The following is a 19,077-nucleotide window of genomic DNA, read 5'->3' as shown; positions in this document are numbered from 1 at the left end:
ACATAAGAGGACACACCTGTATATTAACCCAGGGCTCGATAAATCCTGCTTCCTGGTGACCCCAGTTTAATTATGCAGTGTAAATGATTGTCATTTAAAAAAAAGATTTCTTACCAAATCTCTCATCTTATTACATATTACCCTGAGTTTCTGATGTGTCCTTCAATGAAGAAAAAAAAAGGCTATCTGGAAAAACCCCAAGTTCTTATAAATCCATATTATGAGTAGATTATCTTCATGTACATTACCTATTGTTGTCTCACAGAACTTTTCTGCTGCAACTTCATTTGCAATGTTGGCTCCCATCAACACACTAATATCAATCCCCATTTTCTCACGGATAATGTCCGAAATCAGCTTCAGACCCTCTGGGCCTTCATCTATACCCTGAAAATGAACGCATGGTCAGTTATAACACGTAGGAAACACTGCTCAGGGATGATAAAGACCATTAGCTGTACCATGGCAGGAACATTATATAATTATAAGAAGCATGTAAGCAAGTGATGGCTAACTTTGACACTCCAGCTGTTGTTGAACTACATATCCCAGCATGCCCTGCTACAGTTTTGCTATTTGGGCATGCTGATGTAAGCACTTCATAACCACTACAAAAAGATGCACTCACGCTGTACTGATCTTTCATCTCTGTTCAACAGCACAAATAGGAGCAACATTAGAAACAAATTCATACAACATCATTATGTCTCTTTTCAATAAACAAAGTTGTATTGAACTGGCATTCGATATATATATATATATATATATATATAAATAATTTTTTTTTAGATCAAAGAAATGACCGGAGAAGTGAAAAGTTCATGTCACCCACTACAGACATATGTAATAGAGAAAGCTGCCAACCATTGGGCAGTGAAAAGAGTCAGTTGCTCTATCCTGGGACGTTGGACACCGCAACCACCAACCTTTGACCATTCTTCTTCATCCATAACGTGACCCACTCAGCGACCACCACGATCAAGTTGGCGAAGCGTAACCTAGTGAGAACTAACCCTTAGATCGCATTTATATTCCAGATTGCAACCTCCATTAGCAAAGGTGTGAGAAACTGCGCAGCCATCATTGGGCACGTTTAACTCCATTTGGAGTAGCCTTCCACCTATGCGCATAACAAGTAGTGTTCAGTTCCCCAATTGAGAGGTTTTATTTATTCATTGTACGGTATTTACTTTGTATGTGTTTTATAATGAATTGCTTGCATTAATTCACTTGTGTAAACTATTCTTTAGTATATGAGCGCTGCTTATTTAGCTTTTTCTGCTAACCTGTTTTGTGTTGTAGTTTTGGGAGCAGCTGCTGTTATTGAACCAGCTCCCCAAAGCGCCCGGGTTAACCTTTGGTTACGCTCTTTTGTAGGGTATAGAGACATCTGATTTCTGTAAACAGGATGGTTTATCAAGAAATATAAAGCTAGCCTCATAATACTCCATTATTGTTCAAACTGGCTGTAATAGTTGAGCAATGTATGGTAGCAAATGATAATAAGCTGGTAGTGTAAATACACTCTAAAATGTGTTAAGATGTGTACACACGGTCGACATGATGCCGTGCGATGCGAGTCCTGATGCGATCTGATCACATCGCACGGCATGAAGGAGAAAAGAGGAGAGGACAGTACCTGTCACCAGGTGCCGGGCAGGGGCACAGATGGCAGCGTGCTGCGACATCCGGGGCCGCGGCACAGCAACAGCTTCCCCCCGCCATCCTCTTTAGGACGGACTTCCGGGTCATCAGCCCTGCAGCCGCAGGAGAAGCCCCTTTGGCCGTCGGAGCTATAGTTAGTATCTCAGGCACAAAGACTATATAGTGCAGATCTGCACTATATAGTCTTGCCTGCCCTCACTATGTCGCTGCCGATTTGTGCTCACTTGGGAGCGCGCATCGGCAGCGCATCAGGCTCGCAAGCCCTGAAAAGTACACAATCGGTATGCGATATGGCTTCCGATGTGCACTATATCGGCAACATCGGAAGCCATATCGCACCGTGTGTACACACCATTAGCCCAACTTGTTGGTGAAATCAAACTGAACTGATATAACCAACTCAACCAGCAGAATTTCATTCCAGTATAGATGAAAGACTTTCAGCTCAGAAGTAAGTAGACACGGTCCAAAACTTATGTAGGTTAACAAATTTTTTTTTTGAAAACCACATGTAGGTCACTCGAAATTCATGGGAACACAGAGGACAACCTGGTTTAAAGTCAACTATCCCTGAGATTATGCAGCCTAGGCTGGTGGAACCATAACTGTTCTGCAGTGGTGGAAGCGAGCACAAGGGCTGGCTTACCCAGTAGAGTCAGGCCTGCAATGTGCAAGGGCTCAAACCTGGGCATGCCACTGGCACCAGGGTACTTGCCTATACCCCATGATTACGGGGGTAATAGTGTAAATATTTTGTCCCATACAAATCACCATGGTTCTGGGGGTAAGCAAACCCATTTAGTTACTCAAGCAGAGCTAAGCTACTAGTGCTCAGAGGAGAACTTCAGTTACAGTTCACACAGAATTTTAACTACTGTTGGGAACATGCACTGCAGAATGCTATTAAGCAAATTTGCTTCAGTCTCCTGTCCTCCAGCGAAGTGAATATGCCGGGGACCAATCCAACATGAATCAGGCCCTGAATGTGCAACCAAAAAATAGACAGCCACTGAGTGACGCCTTCATGTCAACAGCACCAGAATGGGAGAGAAGCCTCCCCATCAGCATATTAATACAGGCCACAATTAATTCAGTGGGGGCTACTCAGAACTAGAACGAGGTACCTAATAAAAAAGGGACTACTGAATGTACATATGGGAGGGTCAAAGATGTGAGGAATCTGTACTATTTTAGTGAGGAAAAACATCTATCCCATTTATCCCATCCGCTTTATTGCTACAAAAGACGTGAAATGTATGAGGCTTTGCTTCACAAACTTAAATGCCTCCATCTCTCCCCTACCTGTGCATGGCTGCGCATCTCCTTCTGTTACAAGCTTTGTGGAACAGATCTGTTTCAATTACTACTTTAATCCCAAAAGCAACAACTTCATTACATTGATAGCACAATGGAATTGCTATTTGCAGCTCTTGTGCAATTCAACGGCCCAAAGCAAATCACATACATGTTCATGCATATTGTAAAGGAAACAGAGCGAAAAGGCGGCCTAGAAATATAGATACAGAATTCCATTTTCCCTCATTAACCCTGGATGTAAAAGAGAACCAAAATGTCACCTTGATGAGTGTTATCCCCAGAGCTTTCTGGTGCACCTTCCCAGAGATCTCTTGGCAGATTTTATGTATGAACTGATGCGGAATAACAAAGACGAGGAGATCAGCGCCACTTACTGCATCACTGAGATTTGGGATGGCAACCTAGGGAAAGTGGAATAAAATTAATATACAAAATAAACATACGGTAAGTTCACCCAAATGTTCACTGTGAAAAAGGTATGTCACATGGGGGCAGGGGGTTGTTGCATGACAACGCCCAGTGTTTCCTGGGCACGCCCACAAAAATGGTGGCTGCGCTCAGGAAAAATCCGAATGTCCTGACGCAGATGCAGTTGGGTCTTTGCCTGCAAGGGGCAAGCGGCTGACGTCACATGACACCAGTGCCCGTCCCGCTTTCAGAGCCGGACACTGCAAATATAGGTCAGTCAAGATTTGTGTTAGATGGCTCACTAAGCAGCAAATTTATGCTGCATAGCGAGTCAACCAGAATTAGGCCCCTAGTATGTAAAGAAGCAGTGAGTTTTTCTGCAATAGAACGGTCAGAAAATGAATATCCCACTCAGTTATTAGTTATGTGATACACCAATTGAACCAACATAAAAAATGTACATGACAAAGACAATATTACTCATTTTAGACCATCAGGGAGATGTATCAAGCCTTTGATAGAGAAAGTGGAGCTGTTGCATTTTGTACAAGGGCAACATCTGTAATCAGCATATAGCTGACATTCTCAAGGGAATCTTATGAATATGTATCCTTGAGAGCTGGCCTTGCCATAATCAGATTAGAGCAGTGATATACGGCAACATCACACACAAGCTATGAATCACATACAAGTGTATGAGAATGCAGAGCTCCTGTTGGACGGAACACCAGGAACATCAGGCAGCACAGCACACGATGCTCTGGATTGCTGGCAGAGCAGCATAATGTGATGTGAGGGAATACATACGGGTGACTTGGGGATGACAATACCTTCCGCCCTGACCCTCCTAACTCCAACCCCCCCCCCCCAGTGCCTAACCTATCTACTCCGTAGCCTAAACCGGACCCTCTCTCCCGACAGCTTAACCTTAACCCCCTTCTGAGAGCCTAATCCACCCCCTCCTAGCACCTAAACCTAACCTGTCTAGCATACTTATGATTGGGATGCCGGCACTCGTCTTCTGGCTCCAAGTCGGAATGCCTGGGTCCAGTTTGCTGGTATAAGCACCACATCCCGATGTGAGCAGTAGGTAAAGGTCCATACACACTGGGCAATTTTGCCCAGTGTGTATGGACAGCAATGATCTCGGTCATTGCTGGGGGCAAAGACGCTCAGTGCATACACACTGAGCGGCTTTCCCCCTGCCCGGCGTTTCGAGCGGCTTTCAGCTCAAAATTGCCCAGTGTGTATGTGCCTTTTATGTAAACATGCAAAGCAAGTTCGCAGCTTCATATTGTCTACTTACTGCATAAGCTACAGGTTTGACTATTCAGCATATTTGTGAAAACATGACAGAATGATGTCACAGAAAGTAACCACCACAAACATGGTTAGGAATGCAGTCTGTAATTAGACTGGGCAAGCTGCTGTTCAGACAAGAGGACGGCAGTTTACAACACACTGGATAAAAGAACACACATCCTCACCACATTGTCAGGTAGTTTATGCCCAGGGAGATATTTAACATTTTCATGTTCAGTGTTGATGATGTCTGTGAGCTTCCGTCCATTAATATTTTCCTCAAATACCCACATGTTCACAGTAGGCGCAAATTTCTGCAGACTTTTCACATTGTTTCCTATAATTTTGGCAACAGCAGAGCCCCTGGGAACATAAAAGGATAACGGTATGAAGCAAGAGATTCAAATGAGCCATAAACAGGTTCATATAAAAGCAAAGACTGTCCACTTAATTGCTCTAAAAAATGCTCAAGATTGGAGTTTAATTACTCAGGTATGAAGTAAAATAAGGATATCGCAGAACATTGTAAGCTTGCAAACAGGTCCCTCATACCTTTGACTGTCATGGTGCTGGTTAGCTAATAGTCTGGCGGCTGCATTTTGTACTAGCTGCAAGCGGTGCATTCTTTTGATGGGAGACCCAAGTAGAAAGCATTGCAGTAGTCTAGGCGTGATGATATAAATGCATATATGACTTTAGGCAGGTCTTCTGAGGGAATTAAGTGCTTGATTCTGGCTATATTCCTTTGATGATAGAATGAGTATTTGATTGTGTCTGACATCTGATGTTTAAGTGTCAGGCCACTATCCAGGACAACACCAAGATTCCGCATATGATCAGAGTTTTTTTAGTGCTGTGCCCCCCAGCGTAAGACATGTCAGTGGGCTATGCTGCCATTTTGCCCTGTGATTTATCATCAGGACTTCTGTTTTATCTGGGTTCAGTCTTGTCCCACAGATTGCTAACGACATGCCCGGTTGTTTGAACATGCAGTCCAATCCGAGATTCTTGGAAAGCTGATTGGCACAATCTGATGCATGATGGATTCCTACAGATCGTCGCAAAGAGCCGTTATCTAATTTCTTCAAGCAGAAGGCTTCAGAAATTTATCACAAGATGAAGGCGGTGTACGGAGGACAGTGTCACGCATGGTGCACCATATTCCAGTGGTGTCCGCATTATGAGGCGGGATGCAAAAGCATCAAGGACTTGCCACGGCACAGGCACATTGTCACCAACCCTGCCACAATTTTGCCTTCATCCTGCGGAAAAACTTCTGAAGCATGCTGCATTCTGCACAAATAAATTGTAGAAAAGATCTTCTGATCTGGAGGACTCCATCATGCATCCGACCGCGCAAAACAACTATCTAGGAAGGAAGAAACTGAGGTGCAGCCGTTCTCTACACATGCACAACTGGGCACACAAACACAGTAACCCACTGCGATTAGATACAACGCCACTACAGCAAGAGTCTCCTTTTCATTTGGGTACACCTTATGATTCTGGTAGGAATGTTCATGTGTTTGATTGCTTTGATTTGGAAATATTCTCTATTTAAACAGACGCTTACCATAGTCAATTCAGAAAGGAACAAAACAGTGGCACAAGCTTATCTACAAATCCTTACTACAGAGAGTACACTAAATACACAAAAGCATTATTTAAAGAAATTAAAAAAAAAACGACATGTTCTTTTTATCATCACTGGAATAAAACTAGTTTTACTGGTTATACAGACATCTCCATAGAGAACTGGATTACATCCCCCAGCCCCTATATCCGGATTGCTTAATTTACATTTCTATTGTAGCAACAGTAATGTGTTGTGCAATACAACTCTCCTGCAAAAAATGTTTTCACAATGAAAGAGGAGAGTGCACACATTTTACAAGTTGTCAAAGCAAGGGTGGTAATTTTTCCCCTTTAAGTAGGCGTCAAACAAATTGCATACCAAATATTTTAAGAAATTGGAAAGTATAGGGGAGAGGGAATGCAATATATTACATCCTATGACGTAATGAGGGATGCTAACTTGCTGAGGCTTATATCACTACCTGACATGCTTTGGTTAAACAGGCTATAAAAGTTTTGTTTAAAGCAATGATAAGATAATTTGGATGTACTTCCAGTTAAATCAAACGTTAAAACTAATGTCTACCTAATGGCAGTAGTTAAACCATTAAAGGTTATGCTGCAGTTTTGTTTTTTTAAACCATTCACCTATATGCACTCCAAACTTTTGAAGTTCCTCCAAGCATTCATTGTAAATAGCCTATGGCACAAGTGCAGAGTGCAATGTTACCAGTGTATATTAATTCTGAAGTGGTTCTAGCTGCAACCAGTGTATACTGTAGCACATTTGCACAAGTACAGTCTAGGAATGGGTAATCATATGAAGTTTCATCGGATTTATGGTTCCAATGTTTGATCTTTAACCCTGCAATGTTGAGGATCCAATGTTTCCTCAAAATCGCTAGATTTCTCTGCAGATGTTTTTCTCCATTTTCCAATGTTTTATCTTTTGTGTGTCACTGTGTGGTGCGGTCACTGCTTTGGGCAGCCAGCTCCCTACTTGTTTTATATTCATTGACAACTTAAAACATAGATACAAAACAGTAACACACTTGTGTGGTGATGATACAGACTTCAGTTGAGAGGAGAAGAGAGAGAAAAAGATAAACTAAAAAGTATGTGAGAATATTACTGGTATTGTATAGTATACTACTATATTGCAACAACAAAACAAAAAAAGCCAGGTTTTTCAATGTACAGATGGGTCTTGTCCCATCTTGGCAGGGGATGGCGCTGGCGTCGCCAGCCGCCATCCCCCGCCAGCGCCATGGCGATGGTGAGAAGGGGACGCGCGCGCACGAGAGGTGCGCGCGTCCCCTTCCGACGGCGCTTCCATCCGTTCCCCCGGGTCCCCGCCGGCTTGCCGGCGGTAACCCGGGGTCCCCGCCGCCTGCCCGCATCCCCCCTAACCCCCCCTAACCCTGTCCGTCTCCCTGAGGCGGAGACGGACAGGGTTTCCGTCGCGCTGGCGACGGAGACGCGCGTGAGACGCACGCGCGTCTCAGTGCATTCGCTGGCGTGGCTGCTGGCGGGTCGCCAGCGCAGACGCCATGGCGACCCGCCAGCAAGGATGGGACAAGACCCATCTGCACAGTATGTTCTATATTGCACTGTATGGACAGTTTTTTCGGTACTTGTGTATTATCTGGGCGCACGATTTTTTCATTGCATGCCACTACTTAAGGCATGCAATGCGATTTTTCATTGTAAAGACCCGATTTTTAATTGTACAGTCAGCCATGGGTGATTTCATACCCCCACTATACAACTACGCATGGAGTTGATTTTATATAGTGTGGCGAGCGCAGCGAGCCACCGAGCCCGAAGCGTGGCGAGCCCCGCGGATGACTTTACATGTATTCTGCGTGCGCTCGCCACGCTTCGTGCTTGGTGGCACGCTGCGCTCGCCACACTATATAAAATCAACTCCATGCGTAGTTGGATAGTGGGGGTATGAAATCACCCATGGCTGACTGTACAATTAAAAATCTGGTCTTTACAATGAAAAATCACATTGCATCGCATTGCATGCCTTAAGTAGTGCGATGTGATGCAACACAATGGAAAAATCGGGCGCCCAGATATTACACAAGTACCGTTTTTTCTTATTTTCTATGCTCAACTTAAGTTATTAGCCAGTTGCTACTGGTATAAATCAAGTTAAAAATGGTACTTCCTCATCTTTGCGGCCACCACTTACGCTATAAACCTTATGTAGGGCACAGCGAGCCGTGAGGATTGTTTTCAGGGTCCACACCACCATCTATTACCTTTAGTAATGTTGTGGTGAGCAAAGCAGTGCGAGCCACTGAGCCCAAAGTGTGGTGAGAACTTGTGAGGGGACCATCATGATTCACATAGCAGCTAACGTGACTGGCGTAAGCAGAGGCCGCAAAGATGAGCAAGTACCTTCAAAATAGCAGGTTGTGAGCTGCTGTGAGTTGTTGCAATACAGTTTTGCTAGTTAATGCTTAATTTTTATAAACCTCCAACGATATAAACTTAATAGAAGGTTTATTTATCATTTCATAAGTTGGTACTTATGTAGTATCTGGGCGCCCGATTTAGAAATTGGGTCGGATCGGGCACATCGCATCGCATGCGATGACCCGATTTTTCCATAGGAATCAATGTTAAAATGGACTGAGTCCATTTTAACATGGAATTCAATGGGAAAAAGGGGTCCTTTTCATACCCCTACTATCCAAGTGGGCATGGAGTTGGATATAAACCTGTGGCGAGCCACCGAGCCCGAAGCGTGGCGAGCCCCGCGAGGGGACACAGAATACGCTTCGCTCACCACGCTTCGGGCTCGGTGGCTCGCCACAGGTTTATATCCAACTCCATGCCCACTTGGATAGTAGGGGTATGAATTCCATGTTAAAATGGACTCAGTCCATTTTAACATTGATTCCTATGGAAAATTGGGTCATCGCATCGCATCCGATGGTCGCATGCGATGCGATATCGCATCGCATCTGATTGTATGCCTTAACTTAAGGCATACAATCAAAAAATCGGGCGCCCAGATACTACATAAGTACCCATAAGTTTATTAGTGTATTATATGCCTAATTAGACAGTTTATTAAAAATATATAGAAACATCGGTTAACATTGGCTTTAGAGTACAAATGTTTAGGTCTAAATGCCCATACACACTGGGCGACTTTGAGCTGAAAGTCGCTTTCAGCTCAAAGCCGCATAGTCTGTATGGCCCGGCGATGAGCGCTGCTGTGCGCTCCCGCAACATCGCTGGGAAAGCCATTCATCTGCGGGATATACCAGCAGATGAGCGGCTTTCAGGACGGCTTTGCATAGTTCTGTGCTATGCAACGCCGTCCTTCCCCCCTCCATCGGCGCCGGGCAGGGGGAAAGCCGCTCAGTGTGTATGCCTTGAGCAGCTTTCCCCGCAGCGATGAATGCGATCATCGCTGTCCATACATACTGGGCATAGTCGGCCAGTGTGTATGGACCTTTAATGATGTTTTGTAACCAATGTTGAAAAATATCATTTTACAGACAGCAATACTACATATGTGCATCATCTCATAATTGAGCAATGAAACAATGGGTCAAGTGAAACACAGAGGATGCCCATAACATTATAATACCATACAATCTGCAATATAATTTGCAGGCGCTTAGACTAGAAAACATGAATACAAACTAAAACATAACATTATAAGTATTGGTCTGCATGAGGCCTCCAAGCTGCCCTGCTCTCACCAGTTTCCTGAGCCCACGATGCACACTTTCAGGGGTCCTGCCAGCGCCATGGATGTTTGCAGCGTGTTGTGTAGCGGAGGACTGGAGCGAGCTGTGTCTGTACTTCCTGCTGCTGCTGCTGTTATTTTTAGGAGTGTCTCCTAACTTGCTGAAGTGTGGAGGAGTGCCGGCGTGTGTGTCACTGCACAGCGACCTGTTCTGGGGTGTCGCACAGCATTGTGGGGATTGTAGTCCTGGCACGCCCTCGTGTCTGCTGTCCCTGCCTGTGCAGACTGCTGTCTGACTCTATGCGGTCATGTTCTAGTGAAGTCTTCCAGCGGTAGAGAGTAGGAATGTTCTCAAATCCATCAGCAAAAAGGACGGGATTTTCTAAAATAACAAAATAAGCTGCAAAACCCCAAAAAATTACAATATTGGCTGTGCCCAGGATGTTTGAACCAGTGGAATCAGGGTATACGGTCAGTGTGTTGACACATATAAGGTCACATTCCTCCCAACATGACCCTCTCCAGGAGGGACACACAATGCTCTGTTCCTGGACTTTCCTCCTAATGTATGATTGCCATCACCTGTTGTGAAATACTTTTCTTATTGGTAAACCTGTTCCACACAGGTGATGGCAATCATACATTGGGCGGGATTCTCTAATACCTCCCGCAGCACATCGCCGGCACTCGCAGTTTTAATAATCATATGCAGTAACATATGCGATTATTAACGCAAAAGCGATGACCGGCGATGTGCTGCGGGTCCCCCCTCCCTCCCTGAACCCTCACATGGCTGTGTGAGGGCTCCTTTTCCTCCTCCCTGCACCCGGAAGCTTTGCAGGGAGGAGGAGATCACTGGTCCGGGCAGCACAGCAGGAGGCTGCCCGGACACAGGTGAGGGAGGGCATCGCAGATAGGCGGGGGACGCGAAGGGAAGCCCATAGGCTTCAATGGGGTTACACCATATAGAACTGGCGTAACCCCCCGCAGTGAAGCCCCGGCAGTGGGGCTTTTGCTGCATATGAAAATGCGGTAAAAACCCCGAAAATTGGGTTTTTACGGCATTTTCAGTTTGGTGAATCTCGCCCAATAAGAGGAAAGTCCAGGAGTAGAATAGTTTGTCCCTCCTGGCATGGGTCATGTTGGGAGGTATGAGGTCATACATTGGATCTACCACTGAAGGTTGACATGGCTTAGGTCTACACCTCAAATAGGTGAACATGATTAATGTCAACATGGATGGAAGGTCAACCCAAGCATTTAGGTTGACAAGGGCTAGGTCAACAGTCAAAAGAACGACGTGGGTTTATCACTTTTTCAGAGCTGACATGTGCCGACAGGCGGTATTTCATACCCTACCATCCACTAGGGAGGGGAAGGAGAATAGAATAGTGTGCCAAGTGCAGCAAGGCACCGTGTCTGAAGCATGGCGAGCTCTCCGAGCCATGCCAGGGGACGCAGTGCACCGTTTTGGTGTCCATGTCGACCGTGTCAACATTCGGGACAAAATCAAGTGGAAACCCCATGTCGATATTTTGACTGTCGACCTATCCATTGTCGACTTAATGCCTGTTTCGACCTTCCATCCATGTCAACCTCTTTGAAGTGTCAACCTAAACCATAACAACTTTCAGTGGTCGACCTAATGTATTTCGACCTAATATTGGTCGACCCAATGATCCATACCCGAACTCGGTGGGAGAGACACATGTATATACTTGCCGCAATTGCGGCAACAGATGCAATGCGAATGCAATTTTTTGAGCCGACATGTGCCGACACTACGGAGTGATGGAAAAATAAAATAGTGTGCCGAGCTCAGCGAGGCACCGTGCTCGAAGCATGATGATGCAAGTGGATGCGCTAAACTTTGATGGTGTCCATGTCTACTATGTCGAAATTCGGGTCAAATATGGCATTGCCGTGGGTCACAAGGACTCCTCAAAGTCACGGGTTATGACTCATGACTGTATGCATTCTGTGTGTCCTAGGTAAACTGTGATCATGGTCTTATGGGAATTATTATAAGCGTATATTTTATGAATGACTGTTTTCCAAGCTATGTCTGCATTGCGTAGGCCTTGACAAGGTGTGACCTTGCTATCACAGTGGGGGAAGCCCTGTTTCTGCCCAGAGACAGGAACAGGCTGTCACAGTGGCCTCCTGCCATAAAACCTATTTGAGTTGAGGGAGATCAAGAATTCTCCCAAAATATGTCTGACAAATGGTCTCTGGTGTCACCTAATGAGCAAGCCTTGAATGATCAAAGGAATTCCTTGCACAGCCTGGAGGGTGCTACTGAGGGAGGAGGCTGATGGAACTATGAGCCTTAAGTCCCCCATATACCATGCAAGTTCTCCCTTGTCCAATCCCACCTTTACCTTCCCTGCCACCAGGAGATGTTCCGACCTGGAGATCTTACAAGCAGCATGTATGATCTCCGGGTCTGATGTACAGGACCACGCATCAGATTGAACATCAAACACATGCTATTTTGCCGTTTTAACATGATTTCTCAGCCCGATACACCAGAAAAGGGTGAAATTGGGCCCAAATCGCAGTGTTCTAAAATGGACAAAACCATGTTGCACTGCAGGTGGGACAAATGTAACATGCAGAGAGAGTTAGATTTGGGTGGGATGTTTTTAAATTGACATCTAAATTGCAGTGTAATTCCCCTTTTACACTAAAGCAATAACCCGGGTCAGTGACTGGTGTCAATAGGGTCAAAAGAAATAACCTGGGTCAGATGCAGTGTAAACGGGTAAACCCGTCATCCGACTAGGGACCCATTTACACCAATGGGGGAGCCCATACCTCCCCGACCACAGCATCCTGTGGTCAGTCCAGAGGTTGGGCAGGGGGCGCATACAGCCTCTGCTGCTGTCTGCTGTACTATGTAGACAGCAATGGAGCCGGGGAGGAGTTGAATGTGTACAGTATCCATTCACCTCACCGAAGGAGGCTGAGGGCAGCTCAGCAGCTTTCCCAGGTGTGAGTTGGTTGGTGTCATCTCCGAGCGCCAGAGCAGGACCCGACTTTACCAACATCATCCGCCCGGCATTATGCTGGATGGGGACGCCCGTGTAATAGGGGTCAAATGCCCGGTTGCAACCCGGCATTTTGATGTAAAGGGGGTGAACAAATAAAGCAGTCAGTATTTACCCTGCACAGAAACAAAATAACTCCCCCAAATCTAACTCACTCTGCACATGTTACATTTGCCTCACCTGCAGTGCAAAATAGTTTTGTCTGCTTTGCAATTAGGTCTGAATAACCCCCTCTATCTCCCAACAAGAGATGCTGCTGGGGTTTATTTTTCCAATTGAGTAGTGTGATGCTAGAAGTGAGTCTCTATATTCCGTGGAATCCCTGTACTCAGAGGCCTAAAACCTAATATTAAGATTATGTAAGCTTTCTGACTTTACTTCATTTATTTATTTGAAGCCAACCTGTGCATATTAACTATATGTCTTGTTTATTTACCTGTTTTTCTTAATAATTTAAAAAAATGTATCAGCATTATCTCTGTGCTCTAAGGATTCCCATGCCTGTGAGTGGCCAGATTTAAGTGTCTGGCGAACACTTGAAGGTACTTGTTTCCTAGCACGGCGCCCACGATATTAAGTTGTATGACATTGCATCGCATTGCATCGCATGCCATATGCCCGCATGCAATGCGATTTTAAATTGTATAAGCCCCTATACGATTTTTAATTGTAAAAGCACCCTAATGTTTGCTTACAATGTTAAATGCACCCCCACGCCACCCCCATTATCAACGCCAACCCGAAGCGTGGCGAGTGCAGCGAGCCCACGAGGGGCGGCGGTACGCGTCCTCTGACCTTTTCATACCCCTACTATCCACGTCGGCGTGGAGTTGATTTTATATAGTGTGGCGAGCGCAGCGAGCCACTGAGCCCGAAGCGTACCGAGCGCAGCGGATTACTTCACATATATTCCACGTCCCCTCGCCACGCTTCGGGCTTGGTGGCTCGCTGCGCTTGCCACACTATCTAAAATCAACTCCACGCCGACGTGGATATTGGGGGTATGAAAAGGTCGGAGGACGCGTACCGCCACCCCTCGCAGGCTCGCTGCGCTCGCCACGCTTCGGGTTGATGTTGATAGTGGGGGTGGTGGCGTGGGGGTGCTTTTAACATTGTAAGCACCCATTACGGTGCTTATACAATTAATTATCTTATAGGGGGCACATTTAACATTGAAAACACCCATTAGGGTGCTTATACAATTTTAAATCCTATACCATTGTATATGGCATACAATGGCATACAATGCGATGGTGTACAATTTAAAATTGTATAACATCGGCTGCCATCGCGTAACATCGCATCGCATACCATCGTATGCCTTATGGTATGCGATTCGATGGGTGCCGTGCTAGGAAACAAGTACCCACTTGAATTCATCAACCCAACACCCCACTCCTCCAGGGCTAACCAGCCATAGGTTAATGCTTTTTCCGAGGGAACATGTATAAAAAGTCCTGTCCCCCCCGTGGCATTACCCCATACCTGCCGAGGGTACCCGTGGGTACCCGTGGCATTACCCCATACCTGCCGACTTTTTTAAACTCCTCTCCGGGAGAAGCCCGGAGAGGAGTGAAAGGGGTGCGGGAAGAGGCTTTGTTTTGGGGGCGGGATGAGGCTGACATCACCAAGCCCCGCCCCCATGACAGACAGCGGCATCAATTTGCGGGTCCGTGGAGGGGGGAAGGGGCTAAAAATACGCAAAATTATGTGAATTGTGTCATTTTAGACCCGCCCCCTCCCTGCAAAATTCGTAGTTTTATACCGCGGGGAAGGGGGGAGCAGGGGCTGTGTGGAAAATGCGGGAGACTTGCCCACTTCCCGGTGGGCCGGGAGGGGGACCCGATTTTCGGGACCCTCCTGACCATTCCGGGAGGGTAGGTAAGTATGCATTACCCCGATGGCTGTTGGTGCCCGGTGCTGGTTGCATAAATATGAGGACCGGTCCGAGAACTCACCGGAAATCACAAATGATTTCTGGCTTGTTCTAAAAGATCAAACGTGCAATTTTCATCCATGATATGTCCGATTTGGTGCGATTTTTTAGATGCATATAAAAACACACCCTATTACATTTGTCCCCCCTAAAGAACATTAACCAGATATAATTCACTTAAGCATGCGTAATGACCAATAACCATATACCAATTCAATATGTATATATGTGGTTCAGAGGAGTAGTAAGTAAGTTTTATTTATATAGCTCACGTTGTCCAACAGGACTGAAGGTGCTGGAGCTCTCTGCGTATACAGAAGGGAACCTTTCTTCTGCTATCCCATGTGCTGTGATTCAGAGGAGAGGGCCTGTGGAAAATACCTAGGATTACCAGAGCTTGTGTTTGGTCTGGTAGTGTGGATCGAAAAACATCAGCTTAGGTGCCCATCTTACAAGCATGTGTTTTACAAAGCTTGCTACTTGTTATGCTCCGATGTGAACATCATGAGTGTGGAGACGGGCGGGGTGGATGAGGAATGATGGATTTTTCCATTACAGGGTACAACAGCACTTTAGCCATGAGCAGTGAGCCAGATTGCAGGGACAGTTAGGGGCCGATTTATCACCATTTGCATCAGAGGCCCGACTCGCAATAATTTCGATAATTGACTGCCACGCAGGGATGTATCAATTATCTAATGCAGGGACAGACAGCAGGGTTGAAGACACAGGAATTATGACCCTGATTGACCCTTTCACATAGAAGAAATACTTGTGTTCTTCAGCAAATTCCCGGGTAGAATACTTAAACCCAGTAATTTGCTTTTACCCAGCATTTCTAATGCCGGGTAAAAGCTGGGATTTTCATACATTTCTATCTAAATATGGTATAAAACAGCAAAGTTCCTAGTAAATATATATGCAGAGGTTGGATTTGACTATGTAAAAGTGGGCTGTAATGTATAAAGATGATCAGCAGATGGCAGCAGGTGAATGGTGATTGACTGATGTAATACAAAAAGACTAATGTAAAATAGGTTTTACAACAAATCAATTTAGGAATATATAAAGGGTTTGGGTCTGATTCAGAAGTAGATGCAGTGGCGAAGGATGCAAGCCGGCAATGTCTTCAATCTGCGCTTGAGTCCAAGCTGCACGTGTCCCAATGGTTACCACTCTAAAGGGTGTTAAAACGGCACGATTTTGCTTGCGATCTGATCTCGATTGGCGTTATGAAACCGATTGTTTCTCATCTCAGACAGAAAGGAATTCGCTGCATTATCTACTTAGACGATCGTCTGGCAGTATACTCAGATCAGGATTCCCTCTTAGCTCAGAGAGAACTTATCCTGTTGCTTCTGCAAGATCTAGGTTTTACTATCAACCTAGATAAATAAATCCTAAACCCTTCCCAGTCGATTGTCTTTCTGGGATTTTTGATAGATTCCCTTCTTTACCAATAGCGGTTTGTGGAACACTATTTAGATTTATATTTTTCAAGTACTTCAACACCAATTCTCAATGAGGAATTTTTCCAAAGTGATAGGGAAGATTAGAACATTGGATCCTGGATTTCTCCACACTCATCTCATATGTAGATAGTCCCAATATCTCCTGTCAGCTCTTCTTCGGCAGAATATAGCCTGGACAGACAAAATGATCTTACCCCCTGTATTGATCAGGGAGATTCGCAGTTGGGTAACTCTTTCTCCTCCCAGATCTCTTCTCCCTCCTACACCGGAGTTAGTCATCACAACAGATGCTTCCCATTTGGGCTTTCACTCAAAGCAATGAGAAAAAGATGTTGCACTCTGGACTAAAATGTGGCCCTATCTTCAATAGTTCCTTCAGCTACTCGAGAGATCTTGATCCAACTCTGTCTAGACAACAGGACCGTGGTATCATACCTCAACAAGATGGGGGGCACTTGGTCTCAAATTCTTTATGAACATTGCACCTTTGGTCACCCACAGTTGGACCTGTTCGCAACACCACTGAATGGAAAAGTCCCATCCTCTGGGGGCTCTCCACATGGACGCCATGTCCTTTCTGTGGACCGACATTTTACTCCCATATGCCTTTCCTCCCCCTGCCTTGCTGTTACAAGGGCTCCACAAGATCATGTCAGACAACATGTCCCAAATAATCTTGGTGTATCCTGTTTGGCCCTCCAGGATTTGGTTCCCACTGATCAACCTTCTCCGCAAAGGTCCCGAACTACCCCTGGGCATGTCCAAAGCTTTCAAGGGACCCCAGACCTTTTAGAGCACATCTTCCACACAGTGGGCCTTATTCTGCTCGCTACGGTGGGACCGTAAATGGGCGGATCGGGTTTTTTGTTCATCTGCGCATGCGTAGCTTTCGCAATGCTCAGGTGCGGCGACCTCACACCGCTCACGGACGGGTCTATCCGTGCGGAAAAAACTGTCCGCAAGAGTACGGACATTGTGGGCGGCATGGGGGTGTTTTGAGGGGAGCGGCCGGAATAATGAGGGAAACGGGGCGTAAACATGTGCGTACACGGGGGTGTGCACCAAAAATGTACTGTGCTACAACCGCTCGATCGGCGAACGCACCGTGCATTTTGGGCCAAAAACAGGCGGAAGATAGCTCCAGACCACCCCTAGAGATACCGCATGAGAGCGGACGCCTGGGTCTGCTAATTAACGCTGATTACTACACCTGAATGTAATAAGCAATGCTGCAGCCTATTAAGTGAAAACCATGATTTTACTACCTGCAAGCCACACACAGCCCTCAAACACATTGGAAGCATATCCTTCTACACTTCGCTACATGTAAAGGTTGTTTTAATTTTAGGTAAGATTCATTCTAAGACCTGCTTACATATGTCAAGGTATTTATTTTATAACCATCTACACCCATTCAGTAAGTGTTTTTGTAAACTTTAAAAAGCAGGACACTCAATTCACAGAAGTCGACATGTGTCAACTTTTTCACTGTAACACCAACTTAACTTTACTTAAAAGTAAAACCAATGTGGGGACACATAGATAGTGATTAAAATGCAACATTAGAACATAACAAATAAACTTGTAATGAGGGTTAAAATGTTGTTTTATTAGGGTGTTTATTAAGGTAGACAATTGTGTTAATAGAAAACAATTATTGAATAACAATTACAATAATTAATTGTCTTAATTATAGTTGAAAGGCAAGATTTTCAGTGCCATATATGTGAAGGGTATGCCACCGTGCACAGACGTACGCTCACTCTCACGATCGGTGACACACGCTGAGTTTTCCATTGAAAAAGGCGAGACCCGTCCATGCACTGTGGCGTACACTCAGATATACGGAAGGTGTGAAAACGGACGAGACCCGTCCGTATACGGTGGCGTACGCTCTGTTGTACACCAGTTAACTGTGTCTAAGAGGAGACCCGTCCTTATACAGTGGTATACGCTCAAGTGTACGCCACTCCCCATTGTGGGGGTTTGTGACCGTCCGTATGCGGATGTTTTGTGGGCGGACTTACGCTCACCTTCCGCTTACGGGAAACGTATGGTGAAACGGACCGTATGTACGTTGCACCGACCGAATCAGAATAAGGCCCAGTATGTGCATTGCAACATTACTGGGTTGCTGACAGTTCCCAACCTCTCAGCCTCTTCTGCAGCCTTGATTACTGCCAGAGTGAGGCCTAGGACAAGGTCCAGATATCAGTCCATTATTGAGGAATTTCTTAAGTGGCGGTCTTCCCAGTTACCTCTGCGCACTCCCCTATAGACAAAACTTTACCTTAGATTAATCAAAGGTATTTTCTAGACCTCCTTGTCCATAGAATTTTTCTACATGGGACATATCAATACCGATATTTATATGACCAGATGAACAATAAGTGAAGTGCGCAGTTTACGTACTATGTCCGTAAACTAATACCCTTTACTCCTAGCTACGTGCGAACAAAGCGTAGCACAGCGTAGCGAACCTTTCTCGTGTATTATACACGTTAGACCGATACTTGTAATAGAGTATCCTTTCGCAGTACCTTGTACCCAAAACTGCGAATACCTTTAAGGACAATGTCCGTAATACACCTTTATCGCTAGATGCGAATAATAGTCAAGGCAAGGATATAACTCAAA

The 19,077-nt window shown here is 45.3% G+C and overlaps 1 protein-coding gene across 1 annotated transcript in view; it reads right to left on the bottom strand.

The window, feature by feature from the left end:
- Positions 1-10,251, bottom strand: part of GPD1L (glycerol-3-phosphate dehydrogenase 1 like) — a 33,823-nt gene extending 23,572 nt beyond the window's left edge. The window contains 4 exon segments of the mRNA XM_083188654.1: positions 249-387; positions 3,243-3,383; positions 4,878-5,055; positions 9,996-10,251. Of these exon segments, the coding sequence (XP_083044780.1) occupies positions 249-387; positions 3,243-3,383; positions 4,878-5,055; positions 9,996-10,045 (508 nt within the window). The 5' untranslated portion in view covers positions 10,046-10,251.
- Between the last annotated feature and the right edge of the window lie 8,826 nt (positions 10,252-19,077).

This window comes from Crinia signifera, chromosome 5 (genome assembly GCF_055691185.1).
Source record: "Crinia signifera chromosome 5, ASM5569118v1, whole genome shotgun sequence".
Classification (NCBI taxonomy): domain Eukaryota; kingdom Metazoa; phylum Chordata; class Amphibia; order Anura; family Myobatrachidae; genus Crinia; species Crinia signifera.
Note: the sequence above shows the minus strand (reverse complement) of the source record. Positions and strands in the feature narration are given on the sequence as shown.